This window comes from Talaromyces proteolyticus, assembly GCF_021365285.1.
Source record: "Talaromyces proteolyticus strain PMI_201 chromosome Unknown BGW36scaffold_6, whole genome shotgun sequence".
NCBI classification, from domain to species: domain Eukaryota; kingdom Fungi; phylum Ascomycota; class Eurotiomycetes; order Eurotiales; family Trichocomaceae; genus Talaromyces; species Talaromyces proteolyticus.
The window spans coordinates 1,827,107-1,845,375 of NW_025764282.1; the positions used below are offsets into that span (position 1 = coordinate 1,827,107).

The following is an 18,269-nucleotide window of genomic DNA, read 5'->3' on the forward strand; positions in this document are numbered from 1 at the left end:
GCCAGGCGGGGAGCGGGCCGAGAACCAACCCCAGCGAGCCCACTAATAGCATCCTACAGATATGTATACAGGCCGTGGCAGTAGTAGCAGGACAGACCGCCAGCGGATCACCCGGGCTTGCCAGATGCAGTTTAAGCTCCCAGCCTGATCAATTGATAGCGATAACACAATCGTGCCAACTTATCGCTAGTATCCTGCGAGGCGGAAGCCCTCCACTCCCGTCGTGGATCCCCTCCTCGCATTTCCTCCAACCATCAGCGGCCTCACACCGCCTCTTCGCGCTCAACCAGACACGCACCCCACCGCTTCTGTGCCTTTTCCTCTTCTCGTCCCCCCAGATCTCGCTGCTTACCTTTTGCTGCCAGAAAGGCTCATGGCCTGATGCGTCAGGGCTACACCTCAACTCTGTCTCCCTCCGTGCTTCTCCAAACCAGCCATCCATCGCCTGTCTTGTACTGGCATTGACGATGTCCAACCTCAACATCACCAATGATGGCCTGGTAGACCTCGATTATGACCCGAGACAGTACCTCCAGGCCCAAGGGTGGCAGTTGCCCGTCGACCAGAACGCGAATGCCCACGTCCACGCCCATACTCATCGATCAGATGGCGCGCGAGACATTTCGCCTCTCCAAACTAGCAGTCACACCTTTGACCAGACTTTGCCAGCAGATGCGAACCTGATCTCCGACTGGCCGGCCTTCCAACAACCCCTCCACGGCCATCTTCAGTATTCCCAGGTCGAGACAACTGCTCCTCAGTTTGCATCCAGCTTCGGCGTTTCGTTGCACACATCGCCTGTCGACTTGCTCCCAGTCTCACAAGCACCTTTGGACACAAGAGGCCTACTCGATGGTCAATACCTCGCCATGTCGGCCCCTGTCGACGTCATGCCATTCACCTACCCTGATTTCCAGGAGCTCATGACCTTTCCCAATGGCCTGCCTGAGATGACATCGTACGGAGCTCCGCCAGCTGTCCCAGAGAGCAGTTCTCCCACAGACACCTATCTCGAGGTGCGATCCTTGACGAGTTCAAGCAGTGACAATGGGTGGGCGACAGTCGATCACCGCCAGATCGATCACTTCCCAGAACAGGGCATCTTCATCAACCCGACCCAGACGCTACACGACCGAACCTTGTCTGAGTCGTCGTATTCGGATTTCGAGCCTAATCGAGCTTCATGGAGTGGTAGCTGGGTGGATGTTCAGCACCCAATCAATTCCCCAGGCTCCGACTCTAACCTCGAGTCTGTGTACAACCCATCGGCTGGCCGAAGAATCTCCCTTGATCACGCCTCGCATGGATCTGTTTCGCCAACTGCTGTTAGCCCAATTGCCATTGTGCGGCCAATTCCAGTTCCCTCCAAGAAATCTTCCTCCCCCACACACTCACTGGGTTCACAGTCGTCCCCCTCCTCTTCTACTTCTCCTCCTGCTAGGAAAAACTCTCGCAAAAGTCCGATTGCTGCGAAAACTGCCGAAACCAAGGTACGAAAACAATCACAGGCCGGAAAACCAGAGAATGTCGAGAAGCGTATTGGAAAGCGAAAGGGTCCTCTCAAACCAGACCAAAGGAAGCAGGCTAGTGAAATCCGAAAGTTGCGCGCTTGTTTACGGTGCAAATTTCTTAAGAAGACTGTAGGTGGTGCCGATTAGCAATGTATTGGTCTATGTCCTTTCCAGACTAACGGATCCCATAGTGCGACAAGGGCGAACCTTGTGCTGGCTGCCAACCTTCCCATGCTCGATTGTGGCAGGTGCCTTGTACTCGAATTGATATCAAGGAGATTGGGTATTTTATGAAGGACTGGAAGGCAGATTATGAGCGTCACATCACAATGGGTTTCTCTGTCGGAAATATCAAAGGGTTCTCTGAACACGAACGAACACTCTTTGTCACTCATGGCTATGGTCAAATCATGCCCATCAATGCCCGTGAGGTTTATGTCCGGGATGAAGAATGCTTCAACATGGACTGGGTAGAAGATGTCGAGCGCGATTTGAGCCAATTTGAGGTGTCGACCATGAAACTGTCTGCTGGCATTGAAGGTATCTCACCAGCGATGTTATCCGACTACCTCGATCGTCATATCGATGGTAATGGAAGCTTCGAGAAGTTTGTTGATGACTACTTCGATGGCACTCCCTTCCTTACTGAGTTGTTGAAGACTGCATTCCGGTACTACTTCCGAACCAAGCTACCGGTTATCCGCAAGGCTCTGAAGCTTATTCTCGCCTACAATCTCACTCTTCATGTTACCATGGTGGAAGGCATTGGTGAGGAAGAGGGCTTCCTCGGTAAGATTGAAGGCGAGAGCTCGAAATTCCGGGGGAAAATAATGGCTCCAGTTATGATCAACTTCCAGATCAAATGCGCCATGGCTGCTATGTGGCGTGAACTGCAAAAGGACGTTTTGGAGGAGCTCTCTGCTCTTTACTCGAGCGTGTACAGTGGTGAAAAGTTGAAGAATTGGCCAACCATTTTCCTCCTCGCGTCCATTTTACTAGCTGTCTGGGAGGAAATGCAATTCGATTGCTACTACCGCGTTCCGGTAAGTGAAATAAAGTATCAATCTTGAAAATGCCTTGCGTTGCTGACTGCCTGACAGGACGCCGCCGCTGTGGAGAAATTCTGTTATGACATGGAATCTACTCCTGTTGGTGTGATTGTCGGTCTTTTCCAGGCCATTTCGCAGAAACTCCCTTCATTCGCAGACTGGGAAACAGGCAAACACCACCATCTGCTGAACTCGAACCCTGATGTGTGTCAAACCATGACCGAGGTTCGACATCATGTCACGCGCCACGGTATGGTTTGCAGGAAGTCTTGATGTACATTTTCTCCAGTCGACTGACCGTGAAATTATAGATACCTACCTCCGTACCCGGTCTAGCTCAAAGTTCAACCGGCATGACTTTGACTGCCTGTCGAACAAGTTCCTCTCTCGACTAGCTATTCGTGCGAATTGAAACGACTTATGAACAAACAAAAGAGCAAGCGCTGACGTGTTTATGTACTCGTTTTTTCACCTTTGTGCTATTTTTTATTTATATTTTCTTTGTTACGGCCTCTAGAGATATGGCGTTGACGTGAAGACGAAAGGAATGACGAGATGTTTTGATCAGCTGCAGGTCAACATGCCACTCCTGGCTTGTGGACGATTCACCCTCATTTATGACATCACTTTTATCTTGTTTTGGCTTTGGCACTACTGCCTTGATCCGACTTTACACCCCTGCTGCTTTTTCTACGAGGCGAATGCATGCGCATTGTCCTAATTGCTAGCAGTGACGAGGATCACGAATGTTATGACTGTGTACGGTCGATAGTCACGAGATCATGGAAGCTTAGCTCCTTGTATTTGTTTTTTGTATTATGCCTTGGTGTCCAAATTCTGATTTCTGATGGGCGGAAAGATGGGATGGGCCAGGGGATAGCTTTTGCTTTTGTGCATTTGAGCGGTTTGAGCGATTTCACGTCTTGTGTTGGATTGGCAATTACGGCAATCTACCCCAGTGGTTTCAATAAACTCTAAATTCGATTAAATTAACTCTACTGAGTTGAGAGTAACGATGTTGTCTACTTACCCCATACAATATAGGAGGGTGCTTGATGATACACAAGCTACATCAAAATCAACTTTTTCCAATTTTGTGTAATTTCAGTCTACAATCCCTTACCAGGTGTTTACAACCTCTCCGAGTTTTTTGACCGAATCAAGATGTGCGCGACAAAACAACCAGAAACCATTTACCTGCCACGTCCCTTGATTAGACGGTAATGGTTCAGTCATGCTCACGCCGCTTTGAGTAAAGTTTAACTGAAGTACTAATGTATCCTGGAGATAAAGTAATGGGATATAACAGCCGTTTACGTGAATTTTACTATACAAAGTCTTTCGGTTGCCAGTGTCCTTGGTTCCGTGGTGTTGGCACCAAAACGCTCCCAACCCGTTGAACGGCCTCTGGTAGTGAAATTTCTATTCAATACCCCAATCTCACTTGATGGCATGATGTTGCTGTAAATATTTTCGTCCCGCTTTTGTAATGAATTACTCAAAAAATAACATGGATGAGAATGCTATCGTTGCTAATAATGCTGTTCCTTCGTGGGGGCACGATAAGCCCGATAAGAGCAAGCCGCTATCTCCAGACTTGAGTTACAGGTAGAAGATTACATGTAGAAGTACACGGAAGTACCTACACGTAGTGCGAATGCATTCGAGCGGATTAAGCGGCATGAGCAAAAAGAGTTTACTTATCCATGACTGTAACATACGGATGGTCGCACGTACTCCGTAGTAAGTGTAATAATGGCGCAAATAGGGCGATCGGCTGAATCGGCAACACGGCCGGGCTATGCAGGAGGTCTAAGCAGCCTCTAGATCGCTTCATGAAAGTTTGCAGCCATGGCCGAGATATTATCGTTTGAAGAGTTTTTTATAGCCGCCTTATCGCTAGTATTAATGGTTGCATCCACCATGTCGTATTGCACATTGCCATTATTATTGATTGTTGATTATTGATTGTTGATTGCCTCGTGTAGTAAATATCGTCCGGTCAGAGAAATGGAGGTGAAGGTAATTAGCCGTCATTCAGAGTCATCCACTAGTAAATACTGCAGTCTATTGCCGGTGTTAGCATCATCGAGCTGGGTTGGCCGAAGACTCATACGTACTAATTAGGATTGTGGCCTAAGCGCTTGGTGCGGCGATAAGAAGTCCATCATGGCGTCATCGCAACGGTACAGATCGATAGGCGTCGAGGCGATAAGCGGTACTCAACCGTCAGGTTGTACTGTGTGCTGCGGGATCGACAGGGGCTACAACCTATAGCACGAATAACGACTATACAAACAAGAATGACAGGTTGACAACGAGGATAGTACTGCAATTGTGGTATGAAGATAGGACAAATCAAGCGGAGAAACCTCGGAGCGATGGCGTCACTGGGTCGCGGTCACCTGAGCTGACTCACCCAGCGGGTCCCTGGCGTGGCTGTTCGACAGTTCCAGCATGTTCTGGCCCTGACATATTCTTGACAGCAACATCAGAAACAGATAAAATATCGAGTGCAGAGTGGTATATGCTCTTGTTATTAGTAATGTAACCGCAGCAATAGCACCAATAATAATGTACGTGTCGAAAAAATGTAAAAAATGTATTATATGTCTCGCCGTTCTTGGTCTCACTGCGCCTCTCGCCTCCACCCGGCCGTTTAGCCTCTGCCGCTCCCACTTTCGCTGCTTATAAGTAGCCTGCCCCCGCCGCCCTCCTGCCTTCCTCTCCCTCTCTCTTTCCTCTCCCATTCTTATCTCTATCACCCACATCGCCTTCGCATCCTGCGTCCATCCTCACTGCTTCCCCTTCTCTACTTGTCTCCTACAATCACTGCCATCTCTTCACTATGCAGATTTTCGTAAAGACCCTCACTGGTAAGACCATTACCCTTGAGGTCGAGTCGTCCGACACTATCGACAACGTCAAGTCCAAGATTCAGGACAAGGAGGGCATTCCTCCTGACCAGCAGCGCCTGATCTTCGCTGGTAAACAGCTTGAAGATGGCCGCACCCTTTCTGACTACAACATCCAGGTATGTCCGGCAGGCTCATGTTTGCCACCCAACTGTATCTCGTGCTGAGGCTGATTATGATTACAGAAAGAGTCTACCCTTCATCTTGTTCTCCGCCTTCGTGGAGGTATGCAGATTTTCGTAAAGACCCTCACCGGCAAGACCATTACCCTGGAGGTCGAGTCGTCCGACACTATCGACAACGTCAAGTCCAAGATCCAGGACAAGGAGGGCATTCCACCTGACCAGCAGCGCCTGATCTTCGCTGGTAAACAACTCGAAGATGGCCGTACCTTGAGCGACTACAACATTCAAAAAGAATCCACCCTTCATCTTGTCCTCCGTCTGCGTGGTGGTATGCAGATCTTCGTCAAGACCTTGACGGGGAAGACCATCACATTAGAAGTTGAGTCTTCAGACACCATCGACAACGTAAAATCAAAAATCCAAGACAAGGAGGGCATTCCACCTGACCAGCAGCGCCTGATCTTTGCCGGTAAACAACTCGAAGATGGTCGAACACTGTCCGACTACAACATTCAGAAGGAATCCACACTTCACTTAGTGCTCCGTCTGCGTGGTGGTATGCAAATTTTCGTCAAGACTCTGACTGGTAAGACCATCACGTTGGAGGTGGAATCATCAGACACAATCGACAACGTTAAATCGAAAATCCAAGACAAGGAGGGTATCCCACCCGACCAACAGCGTCTCATCTTCGCTGGCAAGCAGCTCGAAGATGGTCGAACACTGTCCGACTACAACATCCAGAAGGAGTCCACTCTCCACTTGGTGCTCCGTCTACGTGGTGGAAACTGAGTGGTTGCTTGAATAATATGGGGTGCATAGCCTCATCGGCGTTTGGTGGTTTCATGGTCTCTGCGTAACATTTTGATATCAACTACGATTAGCTAGGATTACTTCATGACACGAATACATTCGAAGACATTGCCCTGAGGGCTGTCGATCTATCATTTACGTTCAAGTAACTTTGTAGAATCCGTAGATAAAGTCCAACAATACGATTTGTGAGTCATCCGATATGAATTATGGCGCCGCTTGCGGGGTGTGGGTCTGCGGAGTAACAGTACTAAGCGCTGCAAGAGGTTCAAGGCTTGTTGAATAAGCTGGACAAGTTTGTATACTGCTTATAATAATGATGATATTTAAGTATCTTGTTATATGAAATCTCGCGAATATCAATTTTATTTGTCTTTGACTGTTTGCCTCTTCATTTACGAAGATTCGCCACTCACATGACCCACCGATAACCCAAAGTCACTAGCAAACGTTGACACAACAATGCCCACTTGACCCATCCTCCAAACCTCCAGGACGTGAGTCGGTGAATATGCGTCGGGATGCCCTCTTATTTCTACCACATCGCTCTCGAGATCCTTGCACAACCTGAGAAAACCTCTTCTTTCGATTCCGGCACTCCCCAATTGGCCGCCAGCTCCCTCTCTTACGAATCCGCGCGCGAATCTCTTCTTCCCTTCCAACGTCGCAGCAGAGACAGCAAAACCACACCTGCGTCAACACTGCGGGGTGGGTGGAATTTCAGTTCACCTAGGACGACTGCGTTGAGTTCTTACGACCAGGATCAATGTCTGGTCCCACCATCGTCATCGGCTTATCTCTCCAGCGACTTGACGACCGAACCAGATTTGAGACTTGATCAAATATCCATCCAAAGTATCGATATGATAACCCCAACCCACGGCAACACGGCGACCTATGCAAAGCGACCCGATGAGAGCACTGCGAGAAGCGGCGATGAGATCGCAACAGGCATCGGAACGGACATTCTAGGCGGTCTGCACACGAAGGGGAAATACATTCCACTTGATCAGACGTTGCCTGATAGCGTGTTTGGTATAGTTCATTTGTACCGAGATGCAAAAGAGACCCCATCGCTCGCCCTCGATGACCATCCATTGTATCTCAAGGGATCGTCTGCCGCCCGCCAACCAAGAGATCACAATGGCAGCGAAGATATACAGTACAGCAGCAACTCGTCGTATGTTTCGTTGCCCGATGCGGACTGTACGACGCTGTGTATCCTGGCTGTTCCATCATACATGTCACCCTCGGATTTCCTTGGTTTTGTTGGGGAGGCGACGAGAGATGAAGTCAGTCATTTCCGGATGATCAAGACTGCTAGAGCGAATCGGTATATGGTGTTGATGAAATTTCGAAATGGGAAAAAGGCACGAGAATGGCAAAAGGATTGGAATGGGAAGGTTTTTAACAGCATGGAGGTAATTTCTTTCCCCTTTTTCTTTCTTTTCTTCTTTTGGCGCTACTTTAGAAATCTAAATTGATTCTGACCAAATCAGCCCGAGACTTGTCATGTTGTCTTTGTCAAGTCTGTTGAGATTGAGGTCGCCAGACCAACCCCGACAACCCGGATATCCGATGTTTCGAGACAATCGTTTTCTACAAACCCCTCGAGATCGCTGGGTGCTGCAGCAAACGCATCCCCAGGCCTATCTTCCGCATCGCTCTCTACAAGACCTATTGCTCCACCTACGCCTTCTCTCGTAGAATTGCCCACTTGCCCGGTCTGCCTAGAACGAATGGACGAAACAACGGGTCTTTTGACTATAATCTGTCAACATGTTTTCCACTGCACGTGTCTTCAAAAGTGGAAAGGGAGCGGATGCCCTGTGTGCCGATATACCTTGGACGATTTCGCTCTCCGCAGCCAAGTTGCTATGGATGGACCACCAGCTGAATGTGGCGTGTGCCACTCCGAGCTCAACCTATGGATGTGCTTGATATGCGGTAGTATTGGGTGCGGCCGATACGATGAAGCGCATGCATTTGCTCATTATAAAGAAACCTCCCACGCATTCGCCATGGATCTTTCGTCGCAACGAGTGTGGGATTATGTGAGCGATGCATATGTTCATCGTATAATCCAAAGCAAGACCGACGGCAAACTGGTCGAGCTTCCTGCAGCAGATAACTCGGCGCTAGATCCTCCCGACTGGACCGACGCTGTTCCCCGAGAGAAACTAGAGAATATGAGCGTAGAATACACCCATCTTCTAACGAGCCAACTCGAAAGCCAACGCGCCTATTTCGAGGATATTGTCGAACGTGCGGCAGACAAGGCATCAAAAGCGAGTGCCGCAGCATCCGCTGCTCTCGAATCCGCTGAACAAGCCAACGAAAAACTCAAAGATCTACAGCTACGTTATGATGCTATCGCCAAAGACAGCGTGCCCGGCTTAGAGAAGGAAAAAGACCGCGCCGGTCGTCGAGCCGAGAAATTTGAAACTATGGCACGTAAACTCGAGAAAGAATGGCGCGAAGAAAAAGCCATGAACGAGAACCTGGTCAAACGTGTCGAACTACTAACCGAAGAAGTCACCAAGCTGAAGACTGAGAATGCGGATTTGACGGAACAGAATCGCGACTTGAGTTTTTATATTAGCGGCTCGGAGAAGCTGAAGGACCAGGGCGATGATATAGTTGAAGGGACAATTAGTATACCTGAGAATTCGTCGAAAAAGAAGGGGAAGGGGAAGAAGAGGTGAGCTGCTTTGGCATTCTCAACGCATTGACTGGAGTTACCGATCGGCTTGGGCTTTATTGAGATACCAATGATATGACATGCTTTGTTTTTCCGCGATTGCTTCTTAACCAACAATTACACTCGTAATCTGAGAAATAATACCTAGATTAACAATCTCTCGACGAAGGTTTATTCCATGTCGATCGTTGATCTTATCACCACCTCGCCACTGTCTTACTCTTAGCATAAATCTGTATGCTATTCCTCTTGGCTTCTCGTACTTGTTTACCCATTACGTGTCCAACCATATGCTATCGAGATTCTGATTCGATGTATTTCTCCAAGCGAGATATCTCCGACCTCGCCCAGACATCGGAGACTTCCCAAAACGGAACCCCTCCCCAGAAAAGACTTTGCCACCTGCAATGCTCTCTTCTCATTCGGTACCGTGCAAAGCCAATCTTGGCCCACCAGCGGAACGAATCAGGTAACGATTTCACGCATGCGGAAAGACCGCCGAGCATTTGCCAAGACAATTCCGCCCAGTCCTCCTCTACGCCTTGGAGGCGATACTAAGGAGTAGAGATTGATGTTAGTGGTGGATAGATAAGGGCTAGATCCAGCATATCTCCTCTTGTAATTAATAACTGCTTGGTACGATGCCAAGGATAGGAAGGTGTTGGTGCAGTCGTCCTTGGCGTGACGGTGATGGCCGAGCGGAGATTTATGACGACGTCATGATTGGCTACACTGGCGACATACTTTCGATTGTCGTTTGTGTTTCTTAGATTGGGGTGTGTATATAAAGGGCGGGGATTCCCCTGGTTTGGGGCTTGAAGGTGTAAATGAATGAGGATTGAATAGACTGTTGATGAAATTAGGGCTAGATTAGTAACCCTAATTCTTGAATCTAGCCAAGACAGAGGACGTTCACCTACTCTATGGTAAATTAACTATAAAATCGTTCATTACTACTCAGTTCTCTAAATTTTAAGACCTTTTCAGCAGGACAACGAGAAAATGCTGTTCAAAAAGAAAAAGACGTCTTCTAACACAACACAATCGTTCCCGATACACCCATTCCTTCTTTCTCAAAACGATCTCACCACCAAGCTCAATACAAACACTGAAACAGGCTTATCGAACATCAATGTCCTCGAGGCCCAAGGTACTTATGGCCCTAATAAGCTCTCTGGCGAGGGCGGGGTGACATGGTACTCTATTCTGGTGAAGCAAGCATCGAATGCAATGATACTTGTATGTCTTTCTTTTTCTCCCTTTCTTTCTTCATATTTGCTGATAACTGTCAAGGTCCTTGTCCTTGCTATGGCGCTTGCGTACGGGGTCTCGGATTACATTGAAGGTGGTGTCATCACCGCCGTCATCGTCGCCAACGTCTTAATCGGATTCTATCAAGAGTTCCAAGCCGAGCAAAAAATGGATGCTCTGCGAAGCCTGTCTTCCCCATCAGCCACTGTTCTACGCAACGGCCAAGCAGACACCATCCCCTCCGTTGAGGTTGTTCCGGGCGATATCGTGTTGATAAAAACCGGGGATACTGTGCCTGCCGATATCAGGCTGGTCGAGGCAATGAACCTAGAATGTGACGAGAAGATTCTCACTGGAGAAGCTATTCCGGTAGCAAAGGATGTGAACTTTCAGCCAGATGGGGATGATAGTGAGGTTACCACAGGCGTTGGGGATCGACTCAACATGGCATACTCTTCCTCCACCGTAACGAAAGGGAGAGGAAAAGGTATCGTTGTGTACACTGGAATGTACACTGAAATAGGAAAAATTGCATTGTCCATGCAAGGTCGTAAGCAGCGCAAGGAGAATAGGTCTATGTCTATCAAACACGGCGCATTTCAGCCTGTCAAAGGTGGCTCTCTTAGGATCTGGGATGTGCTAGGGAAATTCCTCGGTCTAACTACTGGTACCCCACTGCAAATCAAGCTGAGCAAGCTGGCGTATACATTGTTCGGGTTTGCGATTTTGCTAGCTATAATCGTCTTTGGGGTGAATAGGTTTCATGTTACTAACGAAGTTGCTATTTATGCGATTTCAACGGGTGAGTAGGCTTTCCTTTTGATAGTCGATTTTCATTAGCTGACTGAATGATCTATAGGAATTGCAATTATACCAGAGTCTCTTATTGCGGTCTTGACGATCACTATGGTCGTTGGCATGACGCAAATGAGGAAACGACGTGTGGTCGTTCGCCAGCTCTCTGCGCTCGAAGCTCTCGGTGGAGTTTCTAATATCTGCAGTGACAAGACTGGAACCCTTACACAAGGGCAAATGGTCGCTAGGAGGGCTTGGATTCCTGGGGTAGGTATATACAGTGTTAGCAAATCTGATGACGCTACCAATCCTACCCGTGGTGTTGTCACCTGGAACTCTGCGCCTGCTTCCAAATCGGAAGCTGAGGAGCTTCAAGAGAAGAAGAGACAGGAAATGGACCAGGCGAGAAGTGCAGCAGGGCTAAAGTTTGATATACCTCGTGAGAAACAAAACAAAGAGAATTGTGAGGATCCGGACATGCAAACCGAGGGCACTTCTTTGCCGGAAGTCAACCCAGAACTAGAATCGTTCTTGTTGTCTTCTTCCCTATGCAATCTTGCTACTGTTCGACAGGACTCCGATTCCGGTACGTGGCAGACTATGGGAGACCCAACAGAAATTGCGTTGCAAGTTTTCGCAACTCGTTTCGGGTATGGAAAGAAAAGTCTCGAGGTGGAACATGGCTGGAAGCAAAGTGCCGAGTATCCGTTTGACAGCTCGATAAAACGTATGTCTGTCATATACAAACGAGGCAAGGACAAGCCAGTGGTTTTTGTGAAAGGTGCTGTTGAACAGCTTGTTGATCTTTGTACTTCTATCGGTGTTGGTCAACACAGCGAGACAATGACAGAAAAAGCAAAATCTAGAGTTCTTGAGCAGATGGGGTTTCTTGCGGACCAAGGCTTGCGAGTGCTTGCTATTGCTCAGAAGTCGGCCCCGGAGGGTTGGCAGCAAAGTGACGAATTACCTCGTAATGAAGTTGAGAGAGATCTGGCTTTACTTGGTCTTGCTGGACTGTATGATCCACCAAGGCTCGAAACCAAAGATGCTGTAAAAGGTGGGTTCTTGATTTCGCCTTGCTAAGACTTCTTGCTAATGAATATAGAATGCACAAATGCAGGAATCCGAGTTCACATGTTAACAGGAGACCATCCTTCAACTGCAACAGCGATTGCCAAAGAAGTTGGAATCATTCCTAGAGATACTGGATATCTCACTGCCGACGAGGCGGCATCTCTAGTCAAGACCGCAGCTGAATTCGACGGCATGACCGATGAGCAGATCGATAATATGCCCACGTTACCCCTAGTCATAGCACGGTGTGCCCCAGACACCAAAACACGCATGATTACAGCATTACACCGTCGAGATCGGTTTTGTGCCATGACAGGTGATGGAGTCAACGATGCCCCATCGCTCCAAGCTGCCGATGTAGGCATTGCAATGGGTATGGGCGGATCCGATGTTGCAAAATCAGCGTCGGATATTGTCCTTACAGATGATAATTTTGCAAGTATTGTCAATGCTATCGAAGAGGGTCGACGGATGTTTGATAATATCCAGAAATTCGTCTTGCATTTGCTGGCATCTAACGTCGCCGAGGTTGTTCTGCTTATAGTGGGTCTTGGGTTTCAAGACAGAGAAGGTGTTTCAGTATTTCCTCTTTCTCCGCTGCAGATTCTCTGGATCAACATGTTGACGTCGTCGTTTCCTGCATTTGGTCTCGGACGTGAAAAGGCTTCCTCTTCTATAATGCGGCGCCCACCACACGATACGAAGAAAGGTGTATTCACATGGCAAATTATTGTTGACATGATTGTTTATGGCGTGCTAATGGGTACTTTAACCCTCCTCACATTCGTCATTATTATATACGGGGTCGGTAATGGCACTTCGGATCTTGGAATTGATTGTAATAGACACGAGTCTGATGCATGCCGTGTCGTCTTCCGTGCTCGAGCTGCTGTTTTCGCAGAACTCACCTGGTTGATTCTGATTGCTGCATGGGAGTTCAAACATCTCCGAAACAGTATGTTCAATCTAGACCCGCTTCGCGCAGAACGCGATGGCGTCCGATCCTCATTTTTTTGGGATATCTGGGAGAACCAGTTCCTTTTCTGGGCAGTCATCATCGGGGCTGTCTCTGTCTTTCCAGCCGTGTATATTCCGGGCCTGAACACTAGTGTTTTCAAACACCGGGGCATCTCCTGGGAGTGGGGACTGTCATTTGGCGCAGTGATTCTCTTTGTCCTGGGGGCAGAAGCATGGAAGGTCGTCAAGCGTAGAACGGGCTGGTTCTCTGAGGAGGAAGGTAGTGAAAGGGTTGAGAGAGAGCTTGGATTGAGACAAGGGTTTTTCAGTTTTGCAAGAACTTTGACGAGATTCAGTGAAAAGAGTTTTTGGGTGGATAACTTGAAAGATGGCTCAAGGAGAAGTCTTCCGTCGAGGGCACACACGGTGGAGGCTGTGTAACGATCATTTTTGCAGGAAGGAAATAAGGATATGTAATTAGAAATTGCTTTGTGTTGATGAATTAATTATTGAATTTAGTGGATAGAAATACGAATTGCTATTTAGTATTTTATGGTAGTAAATCGCTCTATTATTATTCAAGAGCCCCCATCTCCTGCTATTGATGTACTTGAGGATATACTAATATTGCCTACGTTTATAAAATCACGATTTATTTAGCCTATTCATTTTCTCCTTAACAGACCCGCGGTTATCACATGCCTGTTCATTACTGCAAGCTGTAACGGAGTTCTCCCATCTCTATCAAGAATATCTATCCGCGCTCCCCTTTCTAAGAGCCTTCTCACAATATCATAATAACCAACACGAGCTGCCCAGTGAAGAGGTTTCATTTGCTCGTAGAACATAGGTAGCGTGATATTAAACCCATAGTCAAATATAATACTAAAAAGCACATTCCTTCCTAATTGGGGGCTCGGTGAAGCGATATATTAGCTCACATAATGGAGTACCCCTGTATCACAGAAAAGCAGGGATGCGGTAAAATCCGGTTGCCAGCCATGGATTTTAGATCGGCGTGATGGTATAATACTAAATATACAGCAGGGTAATCAGAATTAATCCAACTCCGTAAACAACACTTCCGGTTTCGATAGCCTTGTGAGTATGAGGACTTGGTTTTGGCGTTTTAAGATACCGATGCTATACTACTACCTGCCCATTTTAGTCCGATCGCAATAAAATCAGATGGACTCTTTTTTCGTCTCAACCGGATATTTCTGTAAACTTTCATACCACTGCAAGGCAGAGCCGAGAAGAAAACACCATGAGCCCCAGAAAGTGGCCAGCGAGGACTGGTATGCCACTCCAGATGACGAACTCGATGCTAAGCCTAGGGCGCCGCAGAGCTATATAAGTTAGAAACAGACCACTGTTTATGTTTCCTTGCTATAATAGAATGGACATAATATTCGGCATAATATTCGGCATAATCTAGACAATTTGCTTACCGTGAATCCAATCCCGCCGATGAAATTCCAAAATCCTATGTGCCACCCCAGAACTTTGGGAGCAGGGATATACCACCTTGGCTGTGTTTCAACTGTGAATAAAAGGCTGATAGGGTTTATTAAGAGTTAAAAAATACTGGTATCAAGTAAATTCATGACAGAAAACACTTACCCGCTTAAAATGAAACAAGTTCCTCCTGCAATCTGCGGGACCCAGAATATACCATCAGTTAAACCTTGACTCATATAATTCAATATCCCAGGTAGACCTGTAAAACCAGAAATCCAGAATACGGTGGCACCAATCATCTGGATAAGCGATGCCAAAAATCCCAGTTCGTGAAGATAGTGTGACCGCAAATCGGCTAGGGAAGGTAGCCATTGAAAGGATCGCTTAAAGTCAGGGGTAGATTCTTTCAATCCATCCCGAAACAAGGAGTGTCTCTCAGAGTGGTGATGAGTGCATTCCTCGGGCTTGACCTCGGTGGTGCTTATCAGATCCTCGTGCGACTCGTGTCTCTTGATGACAGTTTCAACGGCCCAACCGAAGCACCTGGTCTGATTAGCGTTGATTGCCTCTAATAGAAGTAATACACTTCCTATTTCAAAAACGGAGGCTCCAATAAAGGCGGTCACGCCACCGGCAGTAAAGGATTCATTGGGAAATTCCGTAGAGGGGTCTTGCAGCGGTAGCCAGACGAAGAACGAATTGATCACCCAAATTACAGAGCCAAAGGTGAAAATAGTTGCTACCAGATAGGACACGTCCCAGTAAGGAAAATGCGTCATCATACGAAGAATGTTTTGCAGGATGGGGCGTAAATGTGCCGTGCTTTCAGGAAGGATATGCCGTTGTTGAAGATGAGCTGGTGTATATCGAATATGCACTGCATGACGGCCTTTCCGATTGTCACGCGACCGCCAAAGATATTCCACATGGGGTTGACTGTCATCAGCCACTTGCTGTTGGCTGTCTACATGGCCTTCTTGGTCTTTTCTTGTCTTGCGCAGGGGCGCAAGGCGCTGCCGAGTTGGATTGAGGAATGAAATCGGCCTAGATGCGTGGATCGGCAAAAGTCCACCGGCGGCATGGGATGCCGATTGATATGGTATCTTGCTATTGCCGCTCATCTTCCATACTGGTAATAGAACATATAATAACGTTGAATTGACGTCGCCGATGGCTTGCGCGGTGTCAATATCAATGCAGCGCGTAGTGGTTTTCCGTCAATACGTGGTCACCTCAACGTCTGAACTAAGCCCAGCGTACAGTCGAAGAATGATTTAGTATTTTGCATGTTCCGCAAGAAAGATTATTTCAGCCTAGAGCGTTGTAAATCGGAGAATTGGCAGGTCAAGCAAGGCCCCTCCATGGTCAAGAGCAAGAACGTCTTGGGGCCGGAAGAAAGTTAACCCGCGTAATTTTGAGTAAAGCCCGTTACAGCTTGGAAGCTCAACCACCGCCACAATATTCTCGCTGCTGGAATCATGAATGGAATCACACTTCGTGACTAGCACTGGCCAGAAGGTCAAGGTTCCTCAACCAATTCTTGCCAATTCGAAAGAAGATTCCCACGAGACATCCAACGTCAGCCTTGTCGATGGCTGCTAATCCCTCACTGCTCCGGCCAGTCACTGCTACTGCGCGTACCCTCCTCCACAATTCGACGAAATGCTCTCACGTCTTCCAAACACTGCGACATCATTCATCATCCGTATCTGCAGATGAGCTTGCACATTTCTCCGGGCTCGCCAGCAGCTGGTGGGACCCAATGGGACCGTCGCGCGTTTTACATTTAATGAATCCTACACGGCACGACTTCATCGCCTCATGTCTGGCAGAATCAACCCCTGCGACGAAAAATAAGGGATTGCGATATCTAGATGTGGGCTGCGGCGGTGGCATATTCGCCGAGTCTCTGGCTCGTACCCTTCCAACACCACATAACACGGACGTCCATCCGCGAACAAAAGCTGCATCGATTACGGCGGTGGACCCATCGCCAAGTCTGATCAAGATTGCACGCGACCATGCACGCAGGGACCCGGAGGTCTTTGCGCATCTACAAAATGGCGCATTTCGATATGAGAACACTACGGTAGAGACGCTTGGCAACAGTACAATTTCAGATACGGAACACGCGTCTCCTCCAAACCGCGAGTTCGACGTCATTACCCTCTTTGAAGTCATCGAGCATGTCGACCCGGTCACATCCTCGCCGTCCAGCTTTTTGACGCACTGCCTCCGACTGCTCCGGCCTGGTGGGTGGCTCATTGGCTCGACTATCGCGCGCACGATACCGTCGTTTGTGGTGAACAAGATGGTGGCCGAGGCGCCGTGGCCGATCGGCGTAGTGCCATGGGGAACGCACGAATGGAGCAAATTTGTCAACGCAGACGAGCTCCGGGGGTGGGCGGAGGAAGGGCTTATGAGGGCGGCGGACGGACGGGCGAGCCGGGCAGGCAGCGAGGCGCTTGAGGGCATGAAGTGGAAAGTCGGCGGCGTGGTATATGTGCCCGGATGCGGATGGAAGATGGTGCAGGGAGGGGAGGACTGGGGGAACTACTTCTGGGCGGTGCAAAGGGGTGACCATTAAGTATTAATATTAGATATAGAGTGTAAATAGTGTTGAGCTGTATGATTAAAGATCCATGCTAGACTCCCTGTCGATAGGATCCACGAAGCAATAACTATGCTAGTATGACGAATACCTCCTTCAGTCGTGGAAGCACGAACGGCCTCACCAGTCACTAAGTGATTCTAATTACTGTACGAATAGTGAATGATAACATGAATGATGAAAGGGGCCAAAAAAGAGTAAGCAGCTCCACTCCTTCTTCGCGTCTTCTAGAAGGCCGTCCTCAATCGTGATCCATATACAGTCCATGCATCCGGATGGTTGGGGCTAGCGCGGACGAGGGTTGCATCCATAATTATTGTTGGTATTATTACATTTTTTATTATTTACTAAAATTATTATTAAAGTTAGTATGATTCATGTTCTATTCATGTTTGTGTTTTGACCACGTTGTGGAATCTGCGTCCGAATTAACGGTGGTATCAGCTCTGACACAGACCTTATGGCATCGTTCCAGGGTGCAATTAAAGGAGGTAGCTGGAGAACTTCTACAAGGGAAGAATACTATTTATTAGTAGTAAGCACCAATTGATTATCCCGGAGGGAATGCAGTGTCCAGCTCGTTTCAGGGCTGGCCGTGCATGCATGAGAACAGGGTGTTTCAGACCCAACGGCCTACCTACGCTTGCAGCCTAGCACAAGGCGACAAGATAGTAATCCTTCTAGAGGCCTTCTCGAACCAACGCCCAAGCCAAAGTTAAATTCAGGCGATGGGGCGCGAGGCCGTAGACCATACTACAATAGTCGCATGGCCATCCTATTCTCCCTTCCGCCGCTGGTCTCAGCCCCTGACACCTACAGGACCCTCCTTCGTTTCGTCCTATTATTGCCCCCTATCTTCCGAAGAAACCTCGCTAGTCGTTCGCTCGCCGGGATGACAGAGCCAGTAAGACGCCTAGACACGGCTATGGCAAGAATACCAGCGAATAGGTTCATGCATCTGGATGCGAAAGAGTCTCGTGTTCCAGCAGATCGTATCCACAGCTCG

The 18,269-nt window shown here is 48.1% G+C and overlaps 6 protein-coding genes across 6 annotated transcripts; 5 read left to right on the plus strand and 1 right to left on the minus strand.

Annotated features, from left to right (window-relative positions):
* Positions 1-467: 467 nt before the first annotated feature.
* Positions 468-2,972, plus strand: BGW36DRAFT_359500 (putative C6 finger domain protein; the record flags this gene model as incomplete). Its single annotated transcript, XM_046214078.1, has 4 exons — positions 468-1,640; positions 1,703-2,554; positions 2,612-2,810; positions 2,872-2,972. 4 exons carry the CDS (start codon positions 468-470, stop codon positions 2,970-2,972), a joined length of 2,325 nt encoding a protein of 774 aa, XP_046072422.1.
* Positions 2,973-5,117: 2,145 nt separating this feature from the next.
* Positions 5,118-6,392, plus strand: BGW36DRAFT_341856 (ubiquitin and ubiquitin-like protein; the record flags this gene model as incomplete). Its single annotated transcript, XM_046213104.1, has 2 exons — positions 5,118-5,594; positions 5,661-6,392. The coding sequence occupies exons 1-2, from the start codon at positions 5,409-5,411 to the stop codon at positions 6,390-6,392; spliced, it is 918 nt and encodes a 305-aa protein (XP_046072423.1). The 5' UTR covers positions 5,118-5,408.
* Positions 6,393-6,934: 542 nt separating this feature from the next.
* Positions 6,935-9,118, plus strand: BGW36DRAFT_359502 (putative RING and UBP finger domain protein; the record flags this gene model as incomplete). The annotated part of the gene is made up of 2 exons (XM_046214079.1): positions 6,935-7,834; positions 7,913-9,118. 2 exons carry the CDS (start codon positions 6,935-6,937, stop codon positions 9,116-9,118), a joined length of 2,106 nt encoding a protein of 701 aa, XP_046072424.1.
* Positions 9,119-10,116: 998 nt separating this feature from the next.
* Positions 10,117-13,632, plus strand: BGW36DRAFT_295346 (calcium-transporting ATPase 3; the record flags this gene model as incomplete). The annotated part of the gene is made up of 4 exons (XM_046211172.1): positions 10,117-10,353; positions 10,408-11,167; positions 11,225-12,217; positions 12,266-13,632. 4 exons carry the CDS (start codon positions 10,117-10,119, stop codon positions 13,630-13,632), a joined length of 3,357 nt encoding a protein of 1,118 aa, XP_046072425.1.
* A 743-nt stretch (positions 13,633-14,375) lies between these two features.
* BGW36DRAFT_295523 (uncharacterized protein) lies at positions 14,376-15,773 on the minus strand (the record flags this gene model as incomplete). Its single annotated transcript, XM_046211190.1, has 3 exons — positions 14,376-14,540; positions 14,643-14,748; positions 14,815-15,773. 3 exons carry the CDS (start codon positions 15,771-15,773, stop codon positions 14,376-14,378), a joined length of 1,230 nt encoding a protein of 409 aa, XP_046072426.1.
* Positions 15,774-16,005: 232 nt separating this feature from the next.
* On the plus strand, positions 16,006-17,408 carry BGW36DRAFT_379324 (2-polyprenyl-3-methyl-5-hydroxy-6-metoxy-1, 4-benzoquinol methylase). The gene has a single exon (XM_046216196.1). It carries the CDS (start codon positions 16,244-16,246, stop codon positions 17,237-17,239), a length of 996 nt encoding a protein of 331 aa, XP_046072427.1. The 5' UTR covers positions 16,006-16,243; the 3' UTR covers positions 17,240-17,408.
* Positions 17,409-18,269: the final 861 nt, after the last annotated feature.

Excerpts from the sequence above, each read along its gene's own strand:
- BGW36DRAFT_379324 (XM_046216196.1), top strand. The coding sequence starts at position 16,244 with ATGGCTGCTAATCCCTCACTGCTCCGGCCAGTCACTGCTACTGCGCGT.